Here is a 19,550-nt window from a genome sequence, read left to right as displayed (position 1 = left end):
GAAGGATATACTCCCAGCAGCAAACCTGCGTGAAAATTGGCTGCTACTTCTCGATACCCTGGGTGTCTCTGGAGGCACAAGTAGATCTAAGGTAAGGTACCTAATAATTTGTTGTGTGTTTGTCACACTTTTTGCGTCACTGTAAATTCTTACTTTTTCTACTTTGATGTTACCATAATAAAATTTTTTTTAAAAATATACAAAAAACCTTGAATACGGTCATTACCATGGTTTCTCATATTATAGTCTTAGTTCTTGAATTGTCTCACTGTTCTTCCGAGCTTTTTTCACTTGCGGAAAGTCACCCTACAACATGACTATTCTTATTTTTTCATCTTTACTGCATTCACCATCTCTACCAGCAATACTATCCATGAAGGTAGGTTTTGCTATTCATTTGATCAATTTTATTATTACCTAACATCACCTCTTCATCTTCATATATTCCTAGCCTATGCAACTTAAAATTATCTCTTATTCTAGCCTTCTTAACATTATTTTTTAGCCTGTTTTTGGAAACTGAACTCTTGAAAACCCCAAAAAAGTCACTCATTTTTTGAAAACATTTTTATTTAAGATACTCGAGTCCTTTGCAAAAAATGTAGAGTTTTTGCTTTCCCATTTCGTTCTTTATTCTACCACAGCCTTGCCGTGTTCCTTAGGACAATGTTTAAAAAAAAATATAGTTGGGCATAGAATATAACCTTGCTTACCTTCTTATTTTGCGCCAATACAACCACTAACCTCTCTCCCGACTTTAACCATGGCAATATTAGTGTCACAGATACAGTTAATCAATTTAATATACTTAACTGGTTTACCCTACAAGGACAAGACCTTAGCCAAAGTTTTTCTATCGATGAATATGCTTGTTTGATATTCTTAAAACTAAGAAACACATAAACACTGCTTAGTTATTAATCTAAGATCAAAATATCCTAGCCCCTTCCTAGCACGGTTCTTCTCTTGATAATTTATCTACAGCATCTTTAAGACTAATAAGTATCATCGTTCTAAGTAATTTGCTCCCTACAGAAATCATACTCATGCCTCTTTAACTACCCCATTAAAGTTGCAAGGCACTTACCCTTTTTCAAAAGTCAAATTCCCAATCTTCAGTAATTTATCTCCAATTTCGCAGCCACCATATTTCAGAAACTGATTTACAGTATTTAATGCCCCTGCGGCTTTGTTATTTCTTTATCCTTTTAAGCATAATAAATAAATCCATAAGAAGGAAAAATAAACAAAGAAGGAAACAGCATAATAAATAAATCCAAAAGAAGGAAAAATAAACAAAGAAGGAAACAAAGATAGATACTAAAAAATAACACAAATCAGTACATGTTACCTTGTTCCTGATTTGTCTCCCAATCTTCAGGCCGCCTTGATAGATTTTTGTGTCCAGGGACAGGTCCACCAAATGATCTAACTAGGGTACACAAGGTCAAGCCATCATTCCAGTCAGTCTACAATACATTAAAAGTAAACTATCGAAAAATTTTATTAGACAGTTAAGATAACAAATATAGAATTGAAATAATTAATAATAGGTAGTTGAGAGAGCTGAGAACATTCCCAAACGACATTAGATATAATTATATAGATATAACTTTACTGTAGGAAACATTAGAAATATTAGAAAATCTAAAGTAATACTTGCAGGTAATACACGATAATAAGTTGAACTATAGTTGATTCTATAGCACGATATGCATAGCAGTGTCGTATCAGAACGTATTTGCTCGTGACCTCTTCATACCCCATTTAGGAATGAATTGGTTTATCTAGAAAATGTGACTTGGTCATCTTCCTTTTTCTTTTCTTAGATCCCTGGGAAGAGACACCTAATTACATTTGTCATACAGCCTATTGTTTTATATACTGTCTGTCCAAAGGGGTTTTCAAATAATGATAAATACACACCCTAATATAATATATTTAGTCTGTGATTGGATCTATATTAGTTCAATTATACATATTTAGTATTTTATTCTCTCAGTATTTTAGCATCCAAAGTTTTAGCGGTCTGATACACAGTGACTTCATTGAGGGCGGGAAAGTCCTCCCCCGAATAATTTGAAAAAACTATAATTTACAAAAGCTTTAAAACTATTACTCGTTTTAATTTTCAACTTTGCTCTTTACATTGAGCAGATAATTTTTTTTTTAGCTAATCCATGTTCGTCTTTAACGTGAAGAAAACGAGAATAATAGGGGTCCATAATAATTCATAACATGTTCCACAATAATATTTGTCCAAATGTACTGCCTTTGAAACCTTATCATCAAGTAAAAACGTGAACCTTAGTTATATGCAAAATTTAAAATGTTCTATGCTTCCCGTTTCACCATATTCGCTCAGGTCAATTTTTCCCCTGATTAAATAAAAAAAACTAGTTTGTTTAACTGAAAGTAAGGAGCGACATCAAAACTTAAAACGAAAAGAATTTACTCCGCGTATGAAAGGGCTGTTCCCTTCTCAACGCCCCGCTCTTTACGCTAAAGTTTGACTCTTTCTCTCAATTCTACTTTATTAAACAGTAAAAAACTTTAGCGTAAAGAGCGGAGCGTTGAGAAGGGAACAGCCCCTTTCTTTTGATGCATCTATTGTTACCAAAATTCCATTTTTAGAATTTCAGTAACTATTGGGCCGAGTAGCTCTTTAATTACAGTTCTTTACCACAAACTGTTTTACTGCGATATAAAAACACCATAGAAAATTACAAACTAGCCAATTTTCAACGATGCTTTCCACTAAATAGTAAAAAAGAATTCATATACCAAATTACCATACAATCTGCACTGTTGTTAATAGTTTAAAATATCGTCTGAACAGTGAGGTCAATGCACGAAATTTTTTCTGGGGGGAATGGAATTTCGAAACCTAGGGGGTAAATTTTTTCAATTTATTTTGACACAATAAAAATAACTTATATTTCAATAAAAACTGTAAAACATAGGTAGTTCTCAAAACTTAGGAGGGGAAGGGCAAATACCATGCTGTGCTCAATTGGCGCACTTAGCTCTGAGGAATATTAGCCCCTCAGCCCTCTGTGAAAGAGCTTCTTCAGCACTCATGTTAATAACTTCATGGGACTCGGAGTGCCAGGTCGCAAGTTCTACCAGCAGCTCTTTTCTTACCAAGATTTAAATGAGAGCACGTGTTATTTTCTTATTTTTACGCTTATCGAACGCCATCTTGCTTCCAAGAAGACGTTTTTGCGTCCTCTGGCATAACTTTTGGATATGGCTTTACCCCGACAGAAGTTAGTCTACCAAAGGATTATATCCCGTCTTCATGCCTGTAATTTTTAAGATATTCAAATTTCCTTACCGTAAAATTTTTAACATTGCATTCAGGAACTTGACTTTGAACCCAACGCAGGGTTGCAAAATATCCAGGGCTAAGTTCCTTCATGAAGTATGACAAATATGTCATTCCTGACAATTCGTCCAAATAGGGGGAGGCAAGATACTCGGGTTCCAGGACCATGGGGATATTGAAAACTTTTTGAGCCAAACGCATTGCCCTCTCGCAGTTTTGCACGCTAAAAGAAAAACAGATCAAATTAAAGTTGCTGGTTTCATGCGCTCTCAAAATTCTTTCTTTTCACTAATTGAACAACCAAAGTAATTATTTAAAAACACAAGACACATTATAACTAGCTAGATCCGTCAGAAATTTTTTAGGAGGTTTCTTTGAAGTATACCCGGGTTGTAACTTTTTACAATTGTTTCAATATTATTCGTCATTTAAACTATTCGTGATTATAATTTATATTAGTTTATCAGTGGTTTTTGAAGTTCAAAAGTTTTTTAGTCTAAGTTCAATTTCGTACAACGGAGTCTAAATTTTAAATAATTAAGCCTCTAAGTAAAGAGCCTCGACTTAGAGATTCGGTCTAAAGTCACGTTTTTCACTAATTGAAAAACTGAAGTAATTTTACATCACTAACTACTTCCGTTGGAAATTTTTTAAGAAGTTGCTTTCAAGTACCCTGTTCTAACAGTCTTAGTCTTGTTCGTGGCTTAAACTATTCGTGTTATAATTATTGATTAATTTATTCGTGGTTTCTGGAACTCAACATTTCTTTTTTAGTTCAGGTCCATTTTCGTACAACGGAGTCTATCAGACAGTTCGTACTAACGGACTGTAACTAAGGAGCGACCCGGCTCAATAATAACCGCCACTAAAAATAAACAAAGTTTTGATACCAAGAGATATATCAAAAGAATCAGCTTATTATACTGATCTTAAATATATAGCTTCATTAGGTTTAGTCTTACTGATTAAATTCTACGACCGTGAGAAAATTTGCCTGATTTTCAAAAACAGGGAAACATCCCCTAAACGTATTAGTCTTAGCGAAAATCACATCATCAGATTCAACGTATCAGGAAACCCTACTGTAGTAGTTTCAAGCTACTATCTGCAAAAATGTGGAATTTTGCATTTTTTGCCAGAAGAAAAATCACGGATGCGTGTTTATTTGTTGTTGTTTTTTTCCCAGGGGTGATCGTATCGACCATGCGAATGGAAGTTGAAAGTTCTAGTGCTCTTTTTAAGTGACGGAAAAGATTGGAGGGCAATCTGGCTACCTCCTTCGCCCCTTTTTTCCCAAAGTCGTCCTATCAAAATTTTGAGATAGCCATTTTGCTCATCATAGTTGAAAAACCCAATAGCTATGACTTTGGATATAACATGACCCCCCACAGCCCCAGAGGAAAGGTCTTTGAGTCAAAAAATTTGCCCATTTTTTACGAATTGTATTTGTTATTGTGAATTATATATACATTTTCGGGTGGGTGGGGGGTTTGACGAATTTTTGCCCGGGGTTTTTCCACAGGGGATTTTTCTATGGGGAGGGAAGTTTCCAGGGTGTGGCCTTGTCGGGGTAAATTATACACTGGGGAAATTTGCCAGAATTCCTATACAAAGTTCTTTTTAAATATCTTACTTTCTCTTCTCCGTCTCAACCTTACGCGTAGAGTTGTTAAGGGTAATCGTCCCTAGCAACCAATTCAACGGATGGGGGTCTAGTATCCAATTCCGTCGGGTTCCTAGCAACCAATTCCACCGGGAGCCCTTAGCGAGCAATTCCAATGAAAGGTCCTAGCAACCAATTCCAACGGGGACCCTAGCAGTCAAGTCTAACGGGCCACCTAGCTACCAATTCCACCAGGGACCTTGCATCCAATTACGTCAGGGGCCCTAGCATCCAATTCTACTAGGGGCCTAGTGAGCAATTCCAGAGGAACCATAGCAGTCAATTCCAACGGGGCCCTAGCATCCACTTCCATCGGAGCCCCTAGCAACCAATTTCGCCAACAAGACGTTTTTAAGACGTTCCAAGTTTTCTTTGGTTGTTATGTAATAGGCGAATGTTTACTTATGTTAAGGATGACACCATCTCGCGTGACATGATAGACTTCAGGGGCCCGTGGGGGATCTGCAATTGTAACTGAGGGCACACATGCGGGGTGTTAACGTAATAACAATGCACTCGTGCGTTGATACATAATAATTTAAGAGATTTCATTTTCTTTTAATGCGTTTTTTTTTTCAGGGAACCTTTATAATCTAAAGATTTTATCATCATTAGGATTTTCTATTCTCTAAAACTTAATAACAGAAAAAATTAATTACAAAGAACTAAAATAACTTTACATAAGAGATAACAGCTCGCAAGCAGTAGGCTATATAGAGATATCCTCCCATTCGCACTGGAAATACGAGGATATTAGGAGGTCAGATTTAAAGCTAGGGGATGTGTCTTTTCAGTCCCCTCCAAATTTTGCACGACTACCTCTTTCATTAAAACCTCATATGACACTGCAGCAAAAGTTACAGCCCTTCCATCGGGCTTTGGGGGGAAGTATGTTGACCCCGAAGTTTTTGTTATCTGATCATTGGACTACTTCAAACAAACTGGCAATCTCAAAATTTTGATCGGATGCATTTGGAAAAAAGGGTGTTTGGGGGGGAGGGATGGTGTAGATACCCTCCTATCCCTTTTGATTTATAAAAAGGTAGCTAAAACTTACGTTTTTCAATCAAATGAGCCACTTTTGAAGCTTATACGACCTCTCCTTACATAAAAACTTTGTATGTCCCGAGGCATAACTTAAAACACTTGCCCCCGGGCTCTGGGTTTTTTTGTCAACCTCGGAGTTTTTAATATCTGCTGACGTTTGAACTATTTTTGACAAAATTGCAATCTCAAAATTTTTATCAGGTGGGAATGAGATGGGGGGACTAATTGCCCTTCGATCTCTTTTGACTCTTTAAAAGTGAACTAAAACTTGCGATTTTCAATCAAAAGAGCCCTCTCTGAAGTTTATACGAATACCCCTTCAACAAGAACCATATATACCCCCAGGGCATAACTTATAACGCCTGTCCCCTGGGCCCTGGGGGTTATGTCGATCCCGGAGTTTTAATACTATGTTTGAACTATTTTCAACAAAATAGCAATCTTAAAACTTTTAACTGATCGGTTTGGTAAAAAAACGCGGAGAGGGGAGGGGCCAGTTGTCCTCCGGTCTCTTTTAACTCTGAAAAAGTGAGCTAGAACTTTCAATGTCCAATCAAATCAGCCCTCTCAGAAGTTTATGGTTGTGTGAACACCAGAGTTTTGTTATCTGATGTTTAAACTATTTTTAACAAAATAGCTATCTCAAGATTTTTACTTGATGCATTTGAAAAACAAGAGCATGGGCGGCTAGTTGCCCTCCAATCTCTTTTGACTCTTAAAAAGTGAACAAGAACTTTCACTTTCAAACAAATTAGCCCTATTTGAAGTATATACAAGCATCCCTTTCATAATAATCATATATGCCCCCAGGACATAATCTACAACGCCTGTCCCCGGGCCCTTGGGGGCTGTGTCAGCACCAGAGTTTTGTTATCTAACCTTTTAATAATTTTAAAAAGAAATTATCTCAAATCTTTTATCTTGTGCATTTGGGGAAAAAGGGCGTGGAGAAGGGGGGGAGGGCTAGTTGTCCTCCGATCTCTTTTGACTCTTAAAAAGTGAACTAGAACTTTCTCTTTCAAAACAAATGAGCCAGCCCTCTCTGAAGTTTATACAACCATCTCTTCTATAAGAACCATATATACCCCAAGGACATAACTTACAATGCCTGCCCCCGGGGTCCTGAGTGGATATGTTGACACCAGATTTTTTTTTTCTGACCTTTGAATTACTAAAAAAAAATGTATCTCAAAATTTCTATCTGATACATTTTGAAAAAAGGGCGGGGGGGGGGGCCAAGAGCCATCCGGTCACTTTTGACTCTTAAACAGTGAACTAGAACTTTCAATATCAAATGACACCTCTATGAAGTTTATACGAGCATCCCTTCCATAAGAACTTTATATGTCCCCCGGGCATAATTTACAATGCCTGCCTTAGGGCCCTGGGGGGGGGGTGTCGACACAGAGTTTTGTTATCTGACCTTTGAACTATTTTTAACAAAAAAGCTATCTGAAAATTTTTATCTGATACATTTGGGGAAAAGGGCTTGAGGGGAGGGGGCTAGTTGCCCTCCGATCTCTTTTGACTCTTAAAAAGTGAACTAGAGCTTTCACTTTCAAAACAAATGAGCCAGCCCTCTCTGAAGTTTATATAACCATTCCTTTCATAAGAACCATATATACCTCCAGGGCATAACTTACAATGCCTGCCCCCGGGTCCTGGGTGGCTGTGTCGACACCAGATTTTTTGTTATCTGACCTTTGAATTACTAAAAAAAAATCTATCTCAAAATTTCTTTCTGATACATTCGGAAAAAAGGGCAGGGAGGGGGGGGGGGGGGGTTGGGCAAGAGCCATCCGGTCACTTTTGACTCTAAACCAGTGAACTAGAACTTTCAATATCAAATGACGCCTATATGAAGTTTATACGAGCATCTTTTCCATAAGAACATTCTACGTCCCCCGGGCATAACTTACAACGCCAGCCTGTAAGTTACTGGGGGGGGGGGGGGGGGTCAACACAGAGTTTTGTTATCTGACCTTTGAACTATTTTTAACAAAATAGGTATCTCAAATTTTTATCTGATGCAATTCGGGAAAAGAGGGCTTGAGGGGAGGGGGCTAGCTTCCCTCCGATCTCTCTTGACTCTGAAAAAGCGAACTAAAACTCTTAATTTCCAATCAAATGAGCCCTCTCTGAAGTTTATACGAGCATCCCTTCTATAAGGACCATGCCCCCATGGCATAACTGACAACGCCTGCCCCCGGACCCTGGAGGGTTGTGTCGACCCCAGAGTTTTTATTATATGATCTTTGAATTATTTTTAACAAAGTGGCTACCTAAAAAAAAAATTCGGGTGTATTTAAGGAAAAAAGGGCATGGAGGGGGGGGGGTTGTTGCACTCCGGTCACTTTTGACTCCTAAAAAGGGGCATTGGGACTCCTGATTTCCAATCGAACGAGCCTCCTTTGAAGTCTATACGACGACCCCTTCCAAACGAGGTGCCTCTGGGATAAAATTAAATAAATAATAAAACATTTGAGGCGTATGTCCTTTACTATAGGCAACGCTATAGCATTGCCTCTGATACAACTGAGGGATGTACCATATACGGATATATAGCATCCCCACAGCCTCAAACGTGAATGAGAAAGACTGAAGTAGAATACAACAATTATACGTTTAAAACCTACCTTTCTCTAGGATCAAGTTCTCTCCAGTCAGGGAATAGACCTGGCTTGCAATAATCAAGCAGAGCACTAAGGGCAATACCACTATTCCAGTCAGAAGTAAAATTGTGAATACTGCATTCAGGAAGGACATTCTGAAAAAAAGTAGTATCATTTACTAAAGACCTCTGTTGGTAAGGCAAGTAGCTTGGAAACAGTAAAAATATTCAGCTGGCTTTTTACCGTTCTTTGTAAAACTGCCTTCTTATTATAATTAAATAAGAAAAACAAGTTTTTTAACTAAGTAAGGAGCAATATTAAAGCTTAAAATGAACAGAAATTACTCCGTATATGAAAAGGGCTGTTCCCTCCTCAACGCCCCGCTCTTTACGCTAAAGTTTGACTCTTTCTCTCAACTCTATTTCTGACTCTTTCTCTCAACTCTACTTTCTAAACAGTAAAAAACTTTTTAACAATTTTCTGATCCGCTGAATCTAATGGTGTTGTTTTCGTTAAGATTCTATGACTTTTTAAGGGATTTTCCCCCCTGTTTTCTAAAATAAGGCAAATTTTTTCAGGCTGACAACTTTTGATGAGTAAGTCTAAACTTGATGAAACTTATATATTTAAAATCAGCATTAGAATGCGATTTTTTGATGTAACTATTGTTGTAAATTCCGTTGTAAATTCTATTGTTGAAAATTTCGTTTTTTAGAGTTTCGGTTACTATTGAGCCGGGTCGCTCCTTACTACAGTTCGTTACCACGAACTGTTTGATTTTTACTGTTTTAAGCTTTGTCTTTTTATATCTTCCTGTGGACTCTTTGACATTCCCCGAACCAAAAAGAAACTTAAATAAAACACAAAGTCGACTGAAAGAAAGGCGGAGGAACGACTATCAAGGAGGGAGGACACTGGGAGTGGACCTGGGTTTAAAGACCTCATTTAAGAATTTTTTTACGAAATTTTATTTCGTTCTTTGAAAACCTGTAAAAGACCAAAGAGGACGGAGGAATAATTAAAATAATTAAAAAATTAAAATAATTAAAGAAAGAAAACATTAAAGACAAAAATCAAACACTTCAAATTAGATCACAACATCAATAGATTAACCAATAGATCAATAGATTACTGTGTCAGTACCTATGTGAAAAGGAGGTTCAGTTTTGATAAATGGGATTTATACATAGAAATCTGCTTTTCCACAGACTTTGGTAGATATTGACAATACTCTTTTCGTACGTAAGTGTCCTGATTTTAACAATGTATCAAATTCAGTGTCATTGAACCGGGAATGGGGTAATGTAACGTAACGAATAAATAATGGGTTAATTACATTAAATTTTCTTACAAGTTAAGAGTTGCGGGTCCATGGGGGGGAACTGTAAAAGATAGTTCTTGAAACCAATGGACTTTTGACTTGTCTGAATTTGTGTTATATTTATATACTTTCAAAACCGAAGAAAAAACGAACAAACGCGAGACACTAAACAAAAAGAATATTTATTTAAAAACGATGATTTTGCTTTCAGTCTCGAAAAAAATATTTAAAATAATAGTCAAAAGAAATATAAAAACGAAATAGATAAAAAGGATAAAAGATAAAAAAAATAAGTTAAAAGGATAAAAAAGAAAGTTACAAGGACAATAGACAATTTCATCAATTTTTTCACAATTTTTTGTTATAAAGACAATTTTGTCAAAAAAAAAAGAAAAAAAAAAGAAAATAATACCTTTAGCCATGCCAGCATCATCTTCTTTGGGGGAAACTTTGAACTTCCGAATTGATAATGTACAATAAGGGACCAGATGAGCCCAAGTATCAACTTTAGATTGCCATTCACAATGTCAACACTGCCTACAAAGAAGAAAAGATGAATCATTATTTTGTTAGAAACTACTTTTAAAAACTGAAAATAAAAAATTCAAAATAATCAAAACAAAAATTATTTTAAAATTTTACAAATATAATTTAAAAAAATTTCAAAATAAAATACAGAGTTACATTAAAACAAAGGAGATCAGAAATAATCTCAAATAATAATACAAACTTGAAATAAATAAAAATCACTGTCAATTAATAAATGAAGCCCAAAACGAACAGAAATTACAATTAGTGATTAAGTCACATCGACCTCAAAAGAATTTGACAGAAAAGAGTCGTAAGGACTAAGGGGTAAAAAACGTTGTAAAGCTAAAATATAATTTTATTTTCAGGGTATGATCTGAAAATGAGGTGAAATAACGTTAAATAATAAACCAAACTTAAAATAAGTACAAATCCCTATTAATCAATAAACGAGACCCAAAACGAATAGAAATCACTTTGAACAATCAAATCAAATCGAAAACAAGCAGAAATTACCACAAACAGTTGTAGGGCCATAACCCTTCTAAAGGCCAGAGCGTCATTTATTCTTTACCGAAAACAATTTTCTTTTTATTGACATGGTGTTTTGTGCACAACGAAATCAAAAAATGAAAAAAAAAATCACCAAAATAACCAAGATTACTGAAAAGAAATAATGAAAGTAGACTGACTATTTAATGACAGTCATAAAATTAATTTCTGAGATAGACCTATTTTTACCAACTTACTGCGTAAAATACCAATTGTTGCTTATTTAAGTTAAATTTTCTAACACCATACCTAGTAATAACTTTACAAGTATTTAAACAACATTGAATTGAATTTATTAAAAACCAGTCTTCATGCAAAGAAAATGAGGGTATACAACAACAATAAAAAGGGACTTGGTTTCAAGTATGTTTTGAAATATTTTGGTTGTGTTTTCCTATAATTTTAGTAGTAGTAGTAGTAGTAGTAGTAGTAGTAGTAGTAGTAGTAGTAGTAGTAGTAGTAGTAGTAGTAGAAGCAGCAGCAGTAGTAGTAGTAGTAGTATTAGTAGTAGTAGTAGTAGTAGTAGTATTAGTAGTAGTAGTAGTAGTAGTAGTAGCAGTAGCAGTAGCAGTAGTAGTAGTAGTAGTAGTAGTAGTAGTAGTAGCAGTAGTAGTAGTAGTAGTAGTAGTAGTAGTAGTAGTAGTAGTAGTAGTAGTAGTAGTAGTAGTAGTAGTAGTAGTAGTAGTAGTAGTAGTAGTAGTAGTAGTAGTAGTAGTAGTAGTAGTAGTAGTAGTAGTAGTAGTAGTAGTAGTAGTAGTAGTAGTAGTAGTAGTAGTAGTAGTAGTAGTAGTAGTAGTAGTAGTAGTAGTAGTAGTAGCAGTAGTAATAGCAGTAGTAGTAGCAGTGGTAGTAGCAGTAGTAGTAGAACAATTTTTATAATAATAAATTTTTATAAAAATAATCATTTTTATATAATAGCACAACAAAAGCGGAGCTTCCTAGGATGCGCTAAATTAAAAAAGAGAAAAAAAGAAAAGAAAAAAAAAGAAAAAGAGTCATCAGACCATTTACCGAAACCAACATAAAAATAAACAACAAAACACTACAATATAAAACCCCATAAGCACCAACTATAGTAGAATCTGCTATAAAGACTAGTAATAAAAATAATAATAATAATAATAAATATATTGGAAAAACCCGTCACAATTGAACAAAAGACGGATAAAAAACAAAAGAGAAGAAAACGCACATACAAAACACAACGAAACTTCTTGAAATGAAAATAATCACGAAGGAACTATAATACAACTATGTAAGAATGGCGGTCCACTGGTGGTTACTCGCTTCTACTCTATCACGGTACTTTTCAAGACACGCTTCCACCGCAGTAAATGGGTCAGGTACTGAATACCGCCTCGTTAGGTAAGAATTACTTGTTCTTAATGGCATCTCAAGTAGGAACTTGAGGTACCTGAAGAATATTCTTCTTATAGTTACTTTATTCGAATTTGTAAGTAACTTCCAGAACGGCGAAACGTAAAGAACATGGGGTAAGGCAACAGCAACAAATATTTGTGCACGCAGCGACCTATTTAGATTACGCTTGGAGGAAACCGAAGCTCCATAAGCTGACCTGATCTTCTTCTCGATGTGCTTTACAAGCAGTGCTCTTGTATGCTGAAGAGTTTCACCGATCGGCAGACCCAGGTATACAATTGACTTAGAGGGCATGACCACCTGTGACCCTAGTTGGATTTCGGGTTGAGAGGCATTCCAGTTAAATAACAGTACTTCACATTTTGTCACATTAAAACTCAACCCAATTTCATCATACTCCATCTCCAAAATTTTAAAGTTAGATTCCAAAGAAGACAAAATTCTTGAAAAGTTTAGAAGGTCATCTGCAAACCCAACTAGGGACACGTCAATGCCTTTAAAAATACAGCAAGGGGCCACTTTTGACTGGGCCGTCGATATGCTGTTGTTGAACAGATCAGGTGATGATACGGCTCCCTGTTTTATACCTTTCTTCACCACAGCAAACCTACGACTTAATTTACCTGACAGTTTAATACGGACCTTGAGCCTACTATACATGTCGTTCAAGGGTTTGACAATAGCACGGTCAACTCCGGACTTTCTCAGCTCAACCATATTCTGAGAATGGATACCCGAATCAAAAGCCCGCTGTACATCATATTCACCTATAGCTAGGCTTTCTTTCGAAATGTGGGCATCCAGTAGAACATTTGCAGCTACATGCAAGGCATGGGCACATCCTAAGCCAGCTTGGAATCCAAACTGGTGGGGAGGCACTTTACAACTAGCTTTAATGTCCGAAATTATGAGCTTTTCAAATAGCTTGCAAAACACAGATGATACAGTAATGGGTCTGTATGACGATGGTTCATGAGCAGGTTTACCCTTTTTCAAAACTGGAGTGATCACACCTAAACAGAAAATGTCCGGTACAATACCATGTGTTAGTATAATTTGGTAAGCTATTGCTAAATGCTCCGATAGAACTGGACCACCATTCAGTAGGTGTAGAGCACAGATTTGGTCGGCACCGGCGGATAATTTCTTCTTTAATTTTTGACAAAGGTGGGTTATTTTCGCACTAGAAATCACGAGGTAATTATGCTCTTTCGTCATAAGCTGATCGAGCTCTTCGCTAAACTTTTTATTTTTCACTTCATCTGGTGGGGAGAATTCAGCAGCAAAATAATCTACCCATATTTCCTCATCTATATCACTAGCATTTTGTCCCGTACTTTCTACAGGCCTGGCACGGAGCTTCCAGACCAAATTAGGGTTTTCAATGATTTTTGAAACTGTTTCCCGTTTGAGGCTACTACGATGTTTTCGTAGCTCTTTCGCGAACCGCCGTTTTGTATAAACCCGCAATTCATTGACTACCCCGCTTTTTGGCCGGTCGCACTCGTGCCAAACCCCCAGCCAGAACTTGGCAGCTGCTCTTGCCTTCACAAGCTCACTGTTAGAGGCCCATCCTTTCACTCGCGACCCACGTCGGACGCTACGTAATGGGACAGCAACCCTTTCAGCTACTCTCAAGGAGTGGCAAATTTCGTAGAAATACATGTTCAGTTGCAGGCGTATTTTTTTTTTTTTTTTTTTTTTTTTTTTTTTTTTTTTTTTTTTTTTTTTTTTTTTTTTTTTTTTTTTTTTTTTTTTTTTTTTTTTTTTTTTTTTTTTTTTTTTTTTTTTTTTTTTTTTTTTTTTTTTTTTTTAATAATAATAAATAATAAATAAGTGGAGCACAGTAACGCTCCACTGAGCATCAGTAACACAGGGAGCGTAGTGTAGTACAAAAGAAACAAAATCGCCAAAGGAACTTCTTTGAAGTGGATTTTTTGCTTGTCGTTTCCTCCTAGCTACCTCGTCCCTCTCTGGGTCAGAGAGGAGGAGGCCAGCTCCTTCTGTGACCCAAAATAAATTCATTTTTACATGCTTGTCTTTGATCTTTTGTAACGGTGATGAGGAGCTTAGGCAGAAGGTTGGTCCTCTCTACGGAATTTTATGATTCTGTTTGATTTTCTTTATTATTTTCTGATACAGAAATATAATAAAAAAATTAAGATAAAGTTTGCCTGTTTAGATATGATTTCGAATTTATGTATTTCAGTTTTAAATGACTATTGGAAGAGTAACGTCAAATTTCAAAATCCTTCAAATATTTTATTGACTTTTTATGACCTCAAATCAAAGTATCGTTTCTAGATATCAGTCATCATGCATCACGCTAGATATCACATTCATCACGCTCACGCTACAAGATCACCAGGAGATGGTTCGACAAACATCTTAGTGGGGAAAAACATCTTAGAGGGGCAAAAAAAGAATTTTTTTTTAACATCTAGGCCTCAGGTGTTGATGGTGTGGTGAATGAGTTTTGAAATAAGAAAGTTAGAGTTAGAGATAGGTTATAGAAGATTATAAAAGTAAAGATTGCTGAAGATAATGATTTTCTAAAAAAGAAGGAGAAGTCTCTAACGGTCTTAGGAAAACTAAAAAAGGACCATTGGACAATGGGTGATAAGAGAGATTTTGGTAGTTACTGATTATATAGCTTCATTTTTGTAAAAAGCAAATTACTTATCATGGTGATACTTTTCAGAAAGAAATGCTGCAGAAAAAGTTTTAAGAGAAACACAGTATGGTTTTGGGAAGGGGAGAGAGGGTGTTGACCAGATTGACTCTCTTACATTAATAATCAAAAAGTCTCTGGATAACGCAATCCCTTCAGTTCTAGGGGTATTAGCTCCAGTTCTCTCTGCTAAAGATCCAGTTCTCGGTGTTGTAGGTTATTAGCGGGCATTTGATTTGGCTGATGGAAAAACTTCAGTGACGCTCCTATTCCTGCAAGGTAAACCAGATTTAAGGGGAGCACCAGGGGACCGAGCTTCACGGGTGAAGTGAACCTTAGAAATAAAATCCGTGTCCGGCGTATCCCACCCCACCGAAATGCGTACCCTTTGAACCCCAATTTACACAATTTAAATTTTTTTTTTGTAGTTTTTCTAGATTTAGATTTCTTAAAACAAAGATATAAATGGAAAGGTGTTTTTCAAATTCTGGGGGTAAATTCTCCCTTTGTAATTCGTGTCTCTGGCAAGTGGCTGTAAGATCTTATTTATTCTAATTCTTCACTGCCTATAATAAATACCATGGGGTTATACAAAAGGTAAAATAGAACCAAACCCAAAATAAACATTTCTCCATCTATAGAAACACCTGTATAAAAAAGAGTCCCAAGATATATCGTAGGATAGCTTATCTTGCATTCAAAAATTATAATTTCGTTAATTGCTTACCTTCTTCAACGCCTGGCTTATCAATAAAAAAGATTTGTAGTAGTAGTAGTAGTAGTAGACAGGTTTAATAGCAAAAACTTGACAACTGTCGCTGATTTGTGTTTTTTCTTTTTTACAACATATACAAAATCAAGCTACACTTGTAAATATAAATAAAACTATAAATATTAACTCTTATTATACATTTTGACGAAAACCGGGACGAAAGAATTACCATATCGGTTTGTTCTTGCTTTAACGGGAACTAACTTATCTTGCTTTCTCGTTCTTGATGGTAGAGGTTGATCAGGTAGAATGTCACAGTGCTGAGATTTAGAAAGCAAGTACTTTCCGAGACTCATTATCAGAGTTTCGTACCAGTTTTGGAGTGACGGCAGTCTTAGCACTTCCAGAGCCTTTTCATAGGGGATGTCACGGCGGCCCAAGATGATCGATACCGCTCGCTTCTGAACCGATTCAAGCTCCTGACAAAGATACACTGTTCTCAGTGCTGAAGGCACCCAAACAGGACACGCATATTCCAGAATGGGACGGACATACGCTATGTATGCATACTTAATACTCTCTGTGTTTGCACTGAACCTACGCATACCGTTTAAAGTCTGTAGACTAGCGTTTGCACTTTTAACCACGTTTTCAACATGTGTGGCAAAGCTGAAGTCATTGGAAAAAGTAACTCCAAGGATCTTGATACTGTTTGCTAGAGGGAATGGAACATTTGGCTCCATAATATCACTTTTTAGCGGGTTAAAGCGCACTATCTTCAACTTGTTCACACTAATCTCAAGATTTAGCTCCGCGCACTCTTTTGTGAAAACACTGAAAAAATTTGAACTGAACTGTGGCGTCACAATTCCGTTTTGTACTAAATATTTCAGGATAAATGACAGGTCATCCACGAACTTGTAGCGGTCGTCATAGTCAGCTATGAGGAAGTTAATTACAGACAAGAATACAAAAGCTGCAAGCTTAGTGTCCTGAGGGGCTCCACAGGTGGATGAGGACCATTCGGCATTGGTGTCACCTTCGTAGAGAGCAAACACACGATGCATCCTCTGACTGAGAAAGTCCAACACGAGCGTAAGAGTCTTTTTCTTAGCCCCCATTAGCTTGAGATTAAGGGCAGCTACAATATGATTGATTAGATCAAATGCCTTTCGGAAATCAGTGGCACCAAGGTCTACAAAACTGTGACCTTTTTCGACCCACTTAAGGAGACTATCATACATCCTCACTAGGTATACTGAGGTATTACAGTCTTTCAGTCCGCTTTATTGTCTCTGGTCGATAGACCCCTGGATTTGATCAAGTAAGACCCTCATGATAAAGGTCTCGGCCACTTTTGCCAGGCATGGTGTTTGCGAAATAGGTCTAAGTTCGTCACAGCTCTTAGGGTTGGTAACCTTCGGAATTACTCTAACGTAAGCAAACTTATTAATCATTAATCAGGCACAGTTTTAAGTTTGAATCATTCTAGGAGTTTATTTCTGATTGTCTTAAGTTTAAATTAAATTAAAAAAAAGAAGTTTTTTCAACAGAAAGTATACAGCAACATCAAAACTAGAAATGAACAAAAACAGTTCTGTATATAAAGGGGCTGTCCCTGTACTCAATTCCTTATTCTTCACACTAAAGTTTTTAGCTCTTTAAAAAAGTTTCCTATTCTAATTAAGCGGCCGTAGCGTTTCAAGATTCGTTCTTAAAAAATTGGGACAAACAGTCAAACTTTAGCGTAAAGAACAAATTATTGAGGAGGGGGCAACCTCTTCATATACGGAATAATTTCTGTTTGTTTCAAGTTTTAATGTTGCTCCTAACTTTCAGTTTAAAAAAAAAGACTAGACCAAAACCAAAACTAGAAGAATTAAGACCATAGACCTAACATCAAAGACGAGTCACTCACGAATACCCACGACTAGCAAAAAATCCAAAAATATTTATTGCTGTTAGGTTTATTAGGTTTTCTGGTTTTTATACTTCTAATTTTGGTTTTTATTGAAGTTTATTTATTATCTAATTTTGGCTTCTTTTTTTTCATTAGTTTGTTTTTCACGTTGACTCTCCGTGTTGTTTAGTTTTCTTACATTTTTTTGGTATTGTCCTTGAATTTGACTGTTCGCGCTGAGGAGAAGAGGCGGTTGTCATATCAAAGTATTCACTTTTGTTTTTCAGTATTTTCATGGGCTCAAAATAATTTTTCATCGTTTTTTCTTTAAGATTTCTTATTATGGTAGGCCAATGTGGTTTAAGAAAATATATCTTAAAATTTATTATGAATTTGTTTGATTGTTTATTTTTATTAGAACTGGTTCATATTTTAATCATTTTATGATAATGTAATAATAATTTTTCGTTTGGGTTTATATAAATTTATTTATGTCTGTATTTACTCATATTTAGTTTTTTTTTCTATTAAATTAGTTTGTGTATCTCAACGATCAATAACAGAAGAAAAACTAATCAAATCTGTCAATTATCGAGAAATTAATTCTGGTTTCACCAAAAAAATATTTCTCGAAGATGAAGATATCTTCATCTTCGATAAATATTTTTTATGGTGAAACCATCATTACTAGATATCAATGAACAATATATAATCATCATCACGCTATGAGGATAAAACAACTCAATTCTGAATTTAAACTCATAAACCATTTCCTAAAAGAAACGCAGATAAATCGAGGGCAATAAATATAAAAGGTTGATATAAGTCACGAATAGGGAGATTCCCAATAAACAGACAGAATGATTTCTTGTTTGTTCGTAATTTGATTGTGATTTATCGTGTTTGACTAAAGTGGGGATACGTCTATAATTTATTTTTTTCATGCTACTCCAACGATCGAAGGGCAATCATGAGAACCGGTTGTAAACTTATTTCGGTACTTGTGTCTTATAGCCACCACACTCAAGTTCTGTCGAGAAGTAAATTTTGGTTAATGCTAATGAAATAAAACAAAATACATTACTGCTACTACTACTAATAACTCACCGCAGCAACAAGCCGCCTGACGCTAACAGAGCTACGCACGCTCCTCCTCCAACCCAATCTATTCAAGGCCTCCCTTTTTACATCCTCCCAGGAAGTTCCCGTTTCCTTTATATCTTTATTAATGAAAACATAATAAATCTAAATAAACATGATAAAACATAATAAATAGCAAATAACAAATGTTTATTTATTAAAAGAAAACATGATGAAAATATAATACTTTATCCACAAAATTATGAAAACAACAACTTAGAATAATGGAAGGGGGGCGCCCAGACCGCATTATATGAAATAAGCAGCCGAAACTAACCAAACCAAACCAAAATACCAGCCAAATATTTAATTAGAATATAGCTACAATGTAGTTTACCACCGAGCCGAAGCTAATATTGTCTGGTATAAATACCACGAAAAACCGATTATTCTCACATGTTTGCAATACAAGATCTTGAGTTTAGTGGCTATAAGACAAAAGTACCCTTATCTAATGTAACAGTACTCATAATATTTTCATTTAAGCATTTATTTATACTATTTATTTTTTATTACGATTACTTTTACACGATCAATCAGTTTGGACGTATTAGACAGGCAGGGTTAGAGAATTGTACAGCTATTACATTAAAAAGGTTTTATTATAAGTAAATGCCCCTAATCCGATTTCTACCGTCTAGAACCATGCTACTAGCTCCACACCGGCCAACCACGCCAGCCTATCTAGGCTAACCT

The 19,550-nt window shown here is 35.9% G+C and overlaps 1 protein-coding gene across 1 annotated transcript in view; it reads right to left on the bottom strand.

The window, feature by feature from the left end:
- LOC136037396 (filamin-A-like) overlaps positions 1-19,550 on the bottom strand; it is a gene marked incomplete in the record, with an annotated part of 335,049 nt that overhangs the window by 243,538 nt on the left and 71,961 nt on the right. The window contains 4 exon segments of the mRNA XM_065720141.1: positions 1,352-1,469; positions 3,338-3,551; positions 8,675-8,805; positions 10,384-10,508. Coding sequence (XP_065576213.1) covers positions 1,352-1,469; positions 3,338-3,551; positions 8,675-8,805; positions 10,384-10,508 — 588 coding nt within the window.

Source organism: Artemia franciscana, chromosome 16, assembly GCF_032884065.1.
Source record: "Artemia franciscana chromosome 16, ASM3288406v1, whole genome shotgun sequence".
In the NCBI taxonomy this organism is placed as follows: Eukaryota; Metazoa; Arthropoda; class Branchiopoda; order Anostraca; family Artemiidae; genus Artemia; species Artemia franciscana.
The sequence above is the reverse complement of the archived record's forward strand: the minus strand, read 5'-3'. Positions and strand labels throughout refer to the sequence as shown.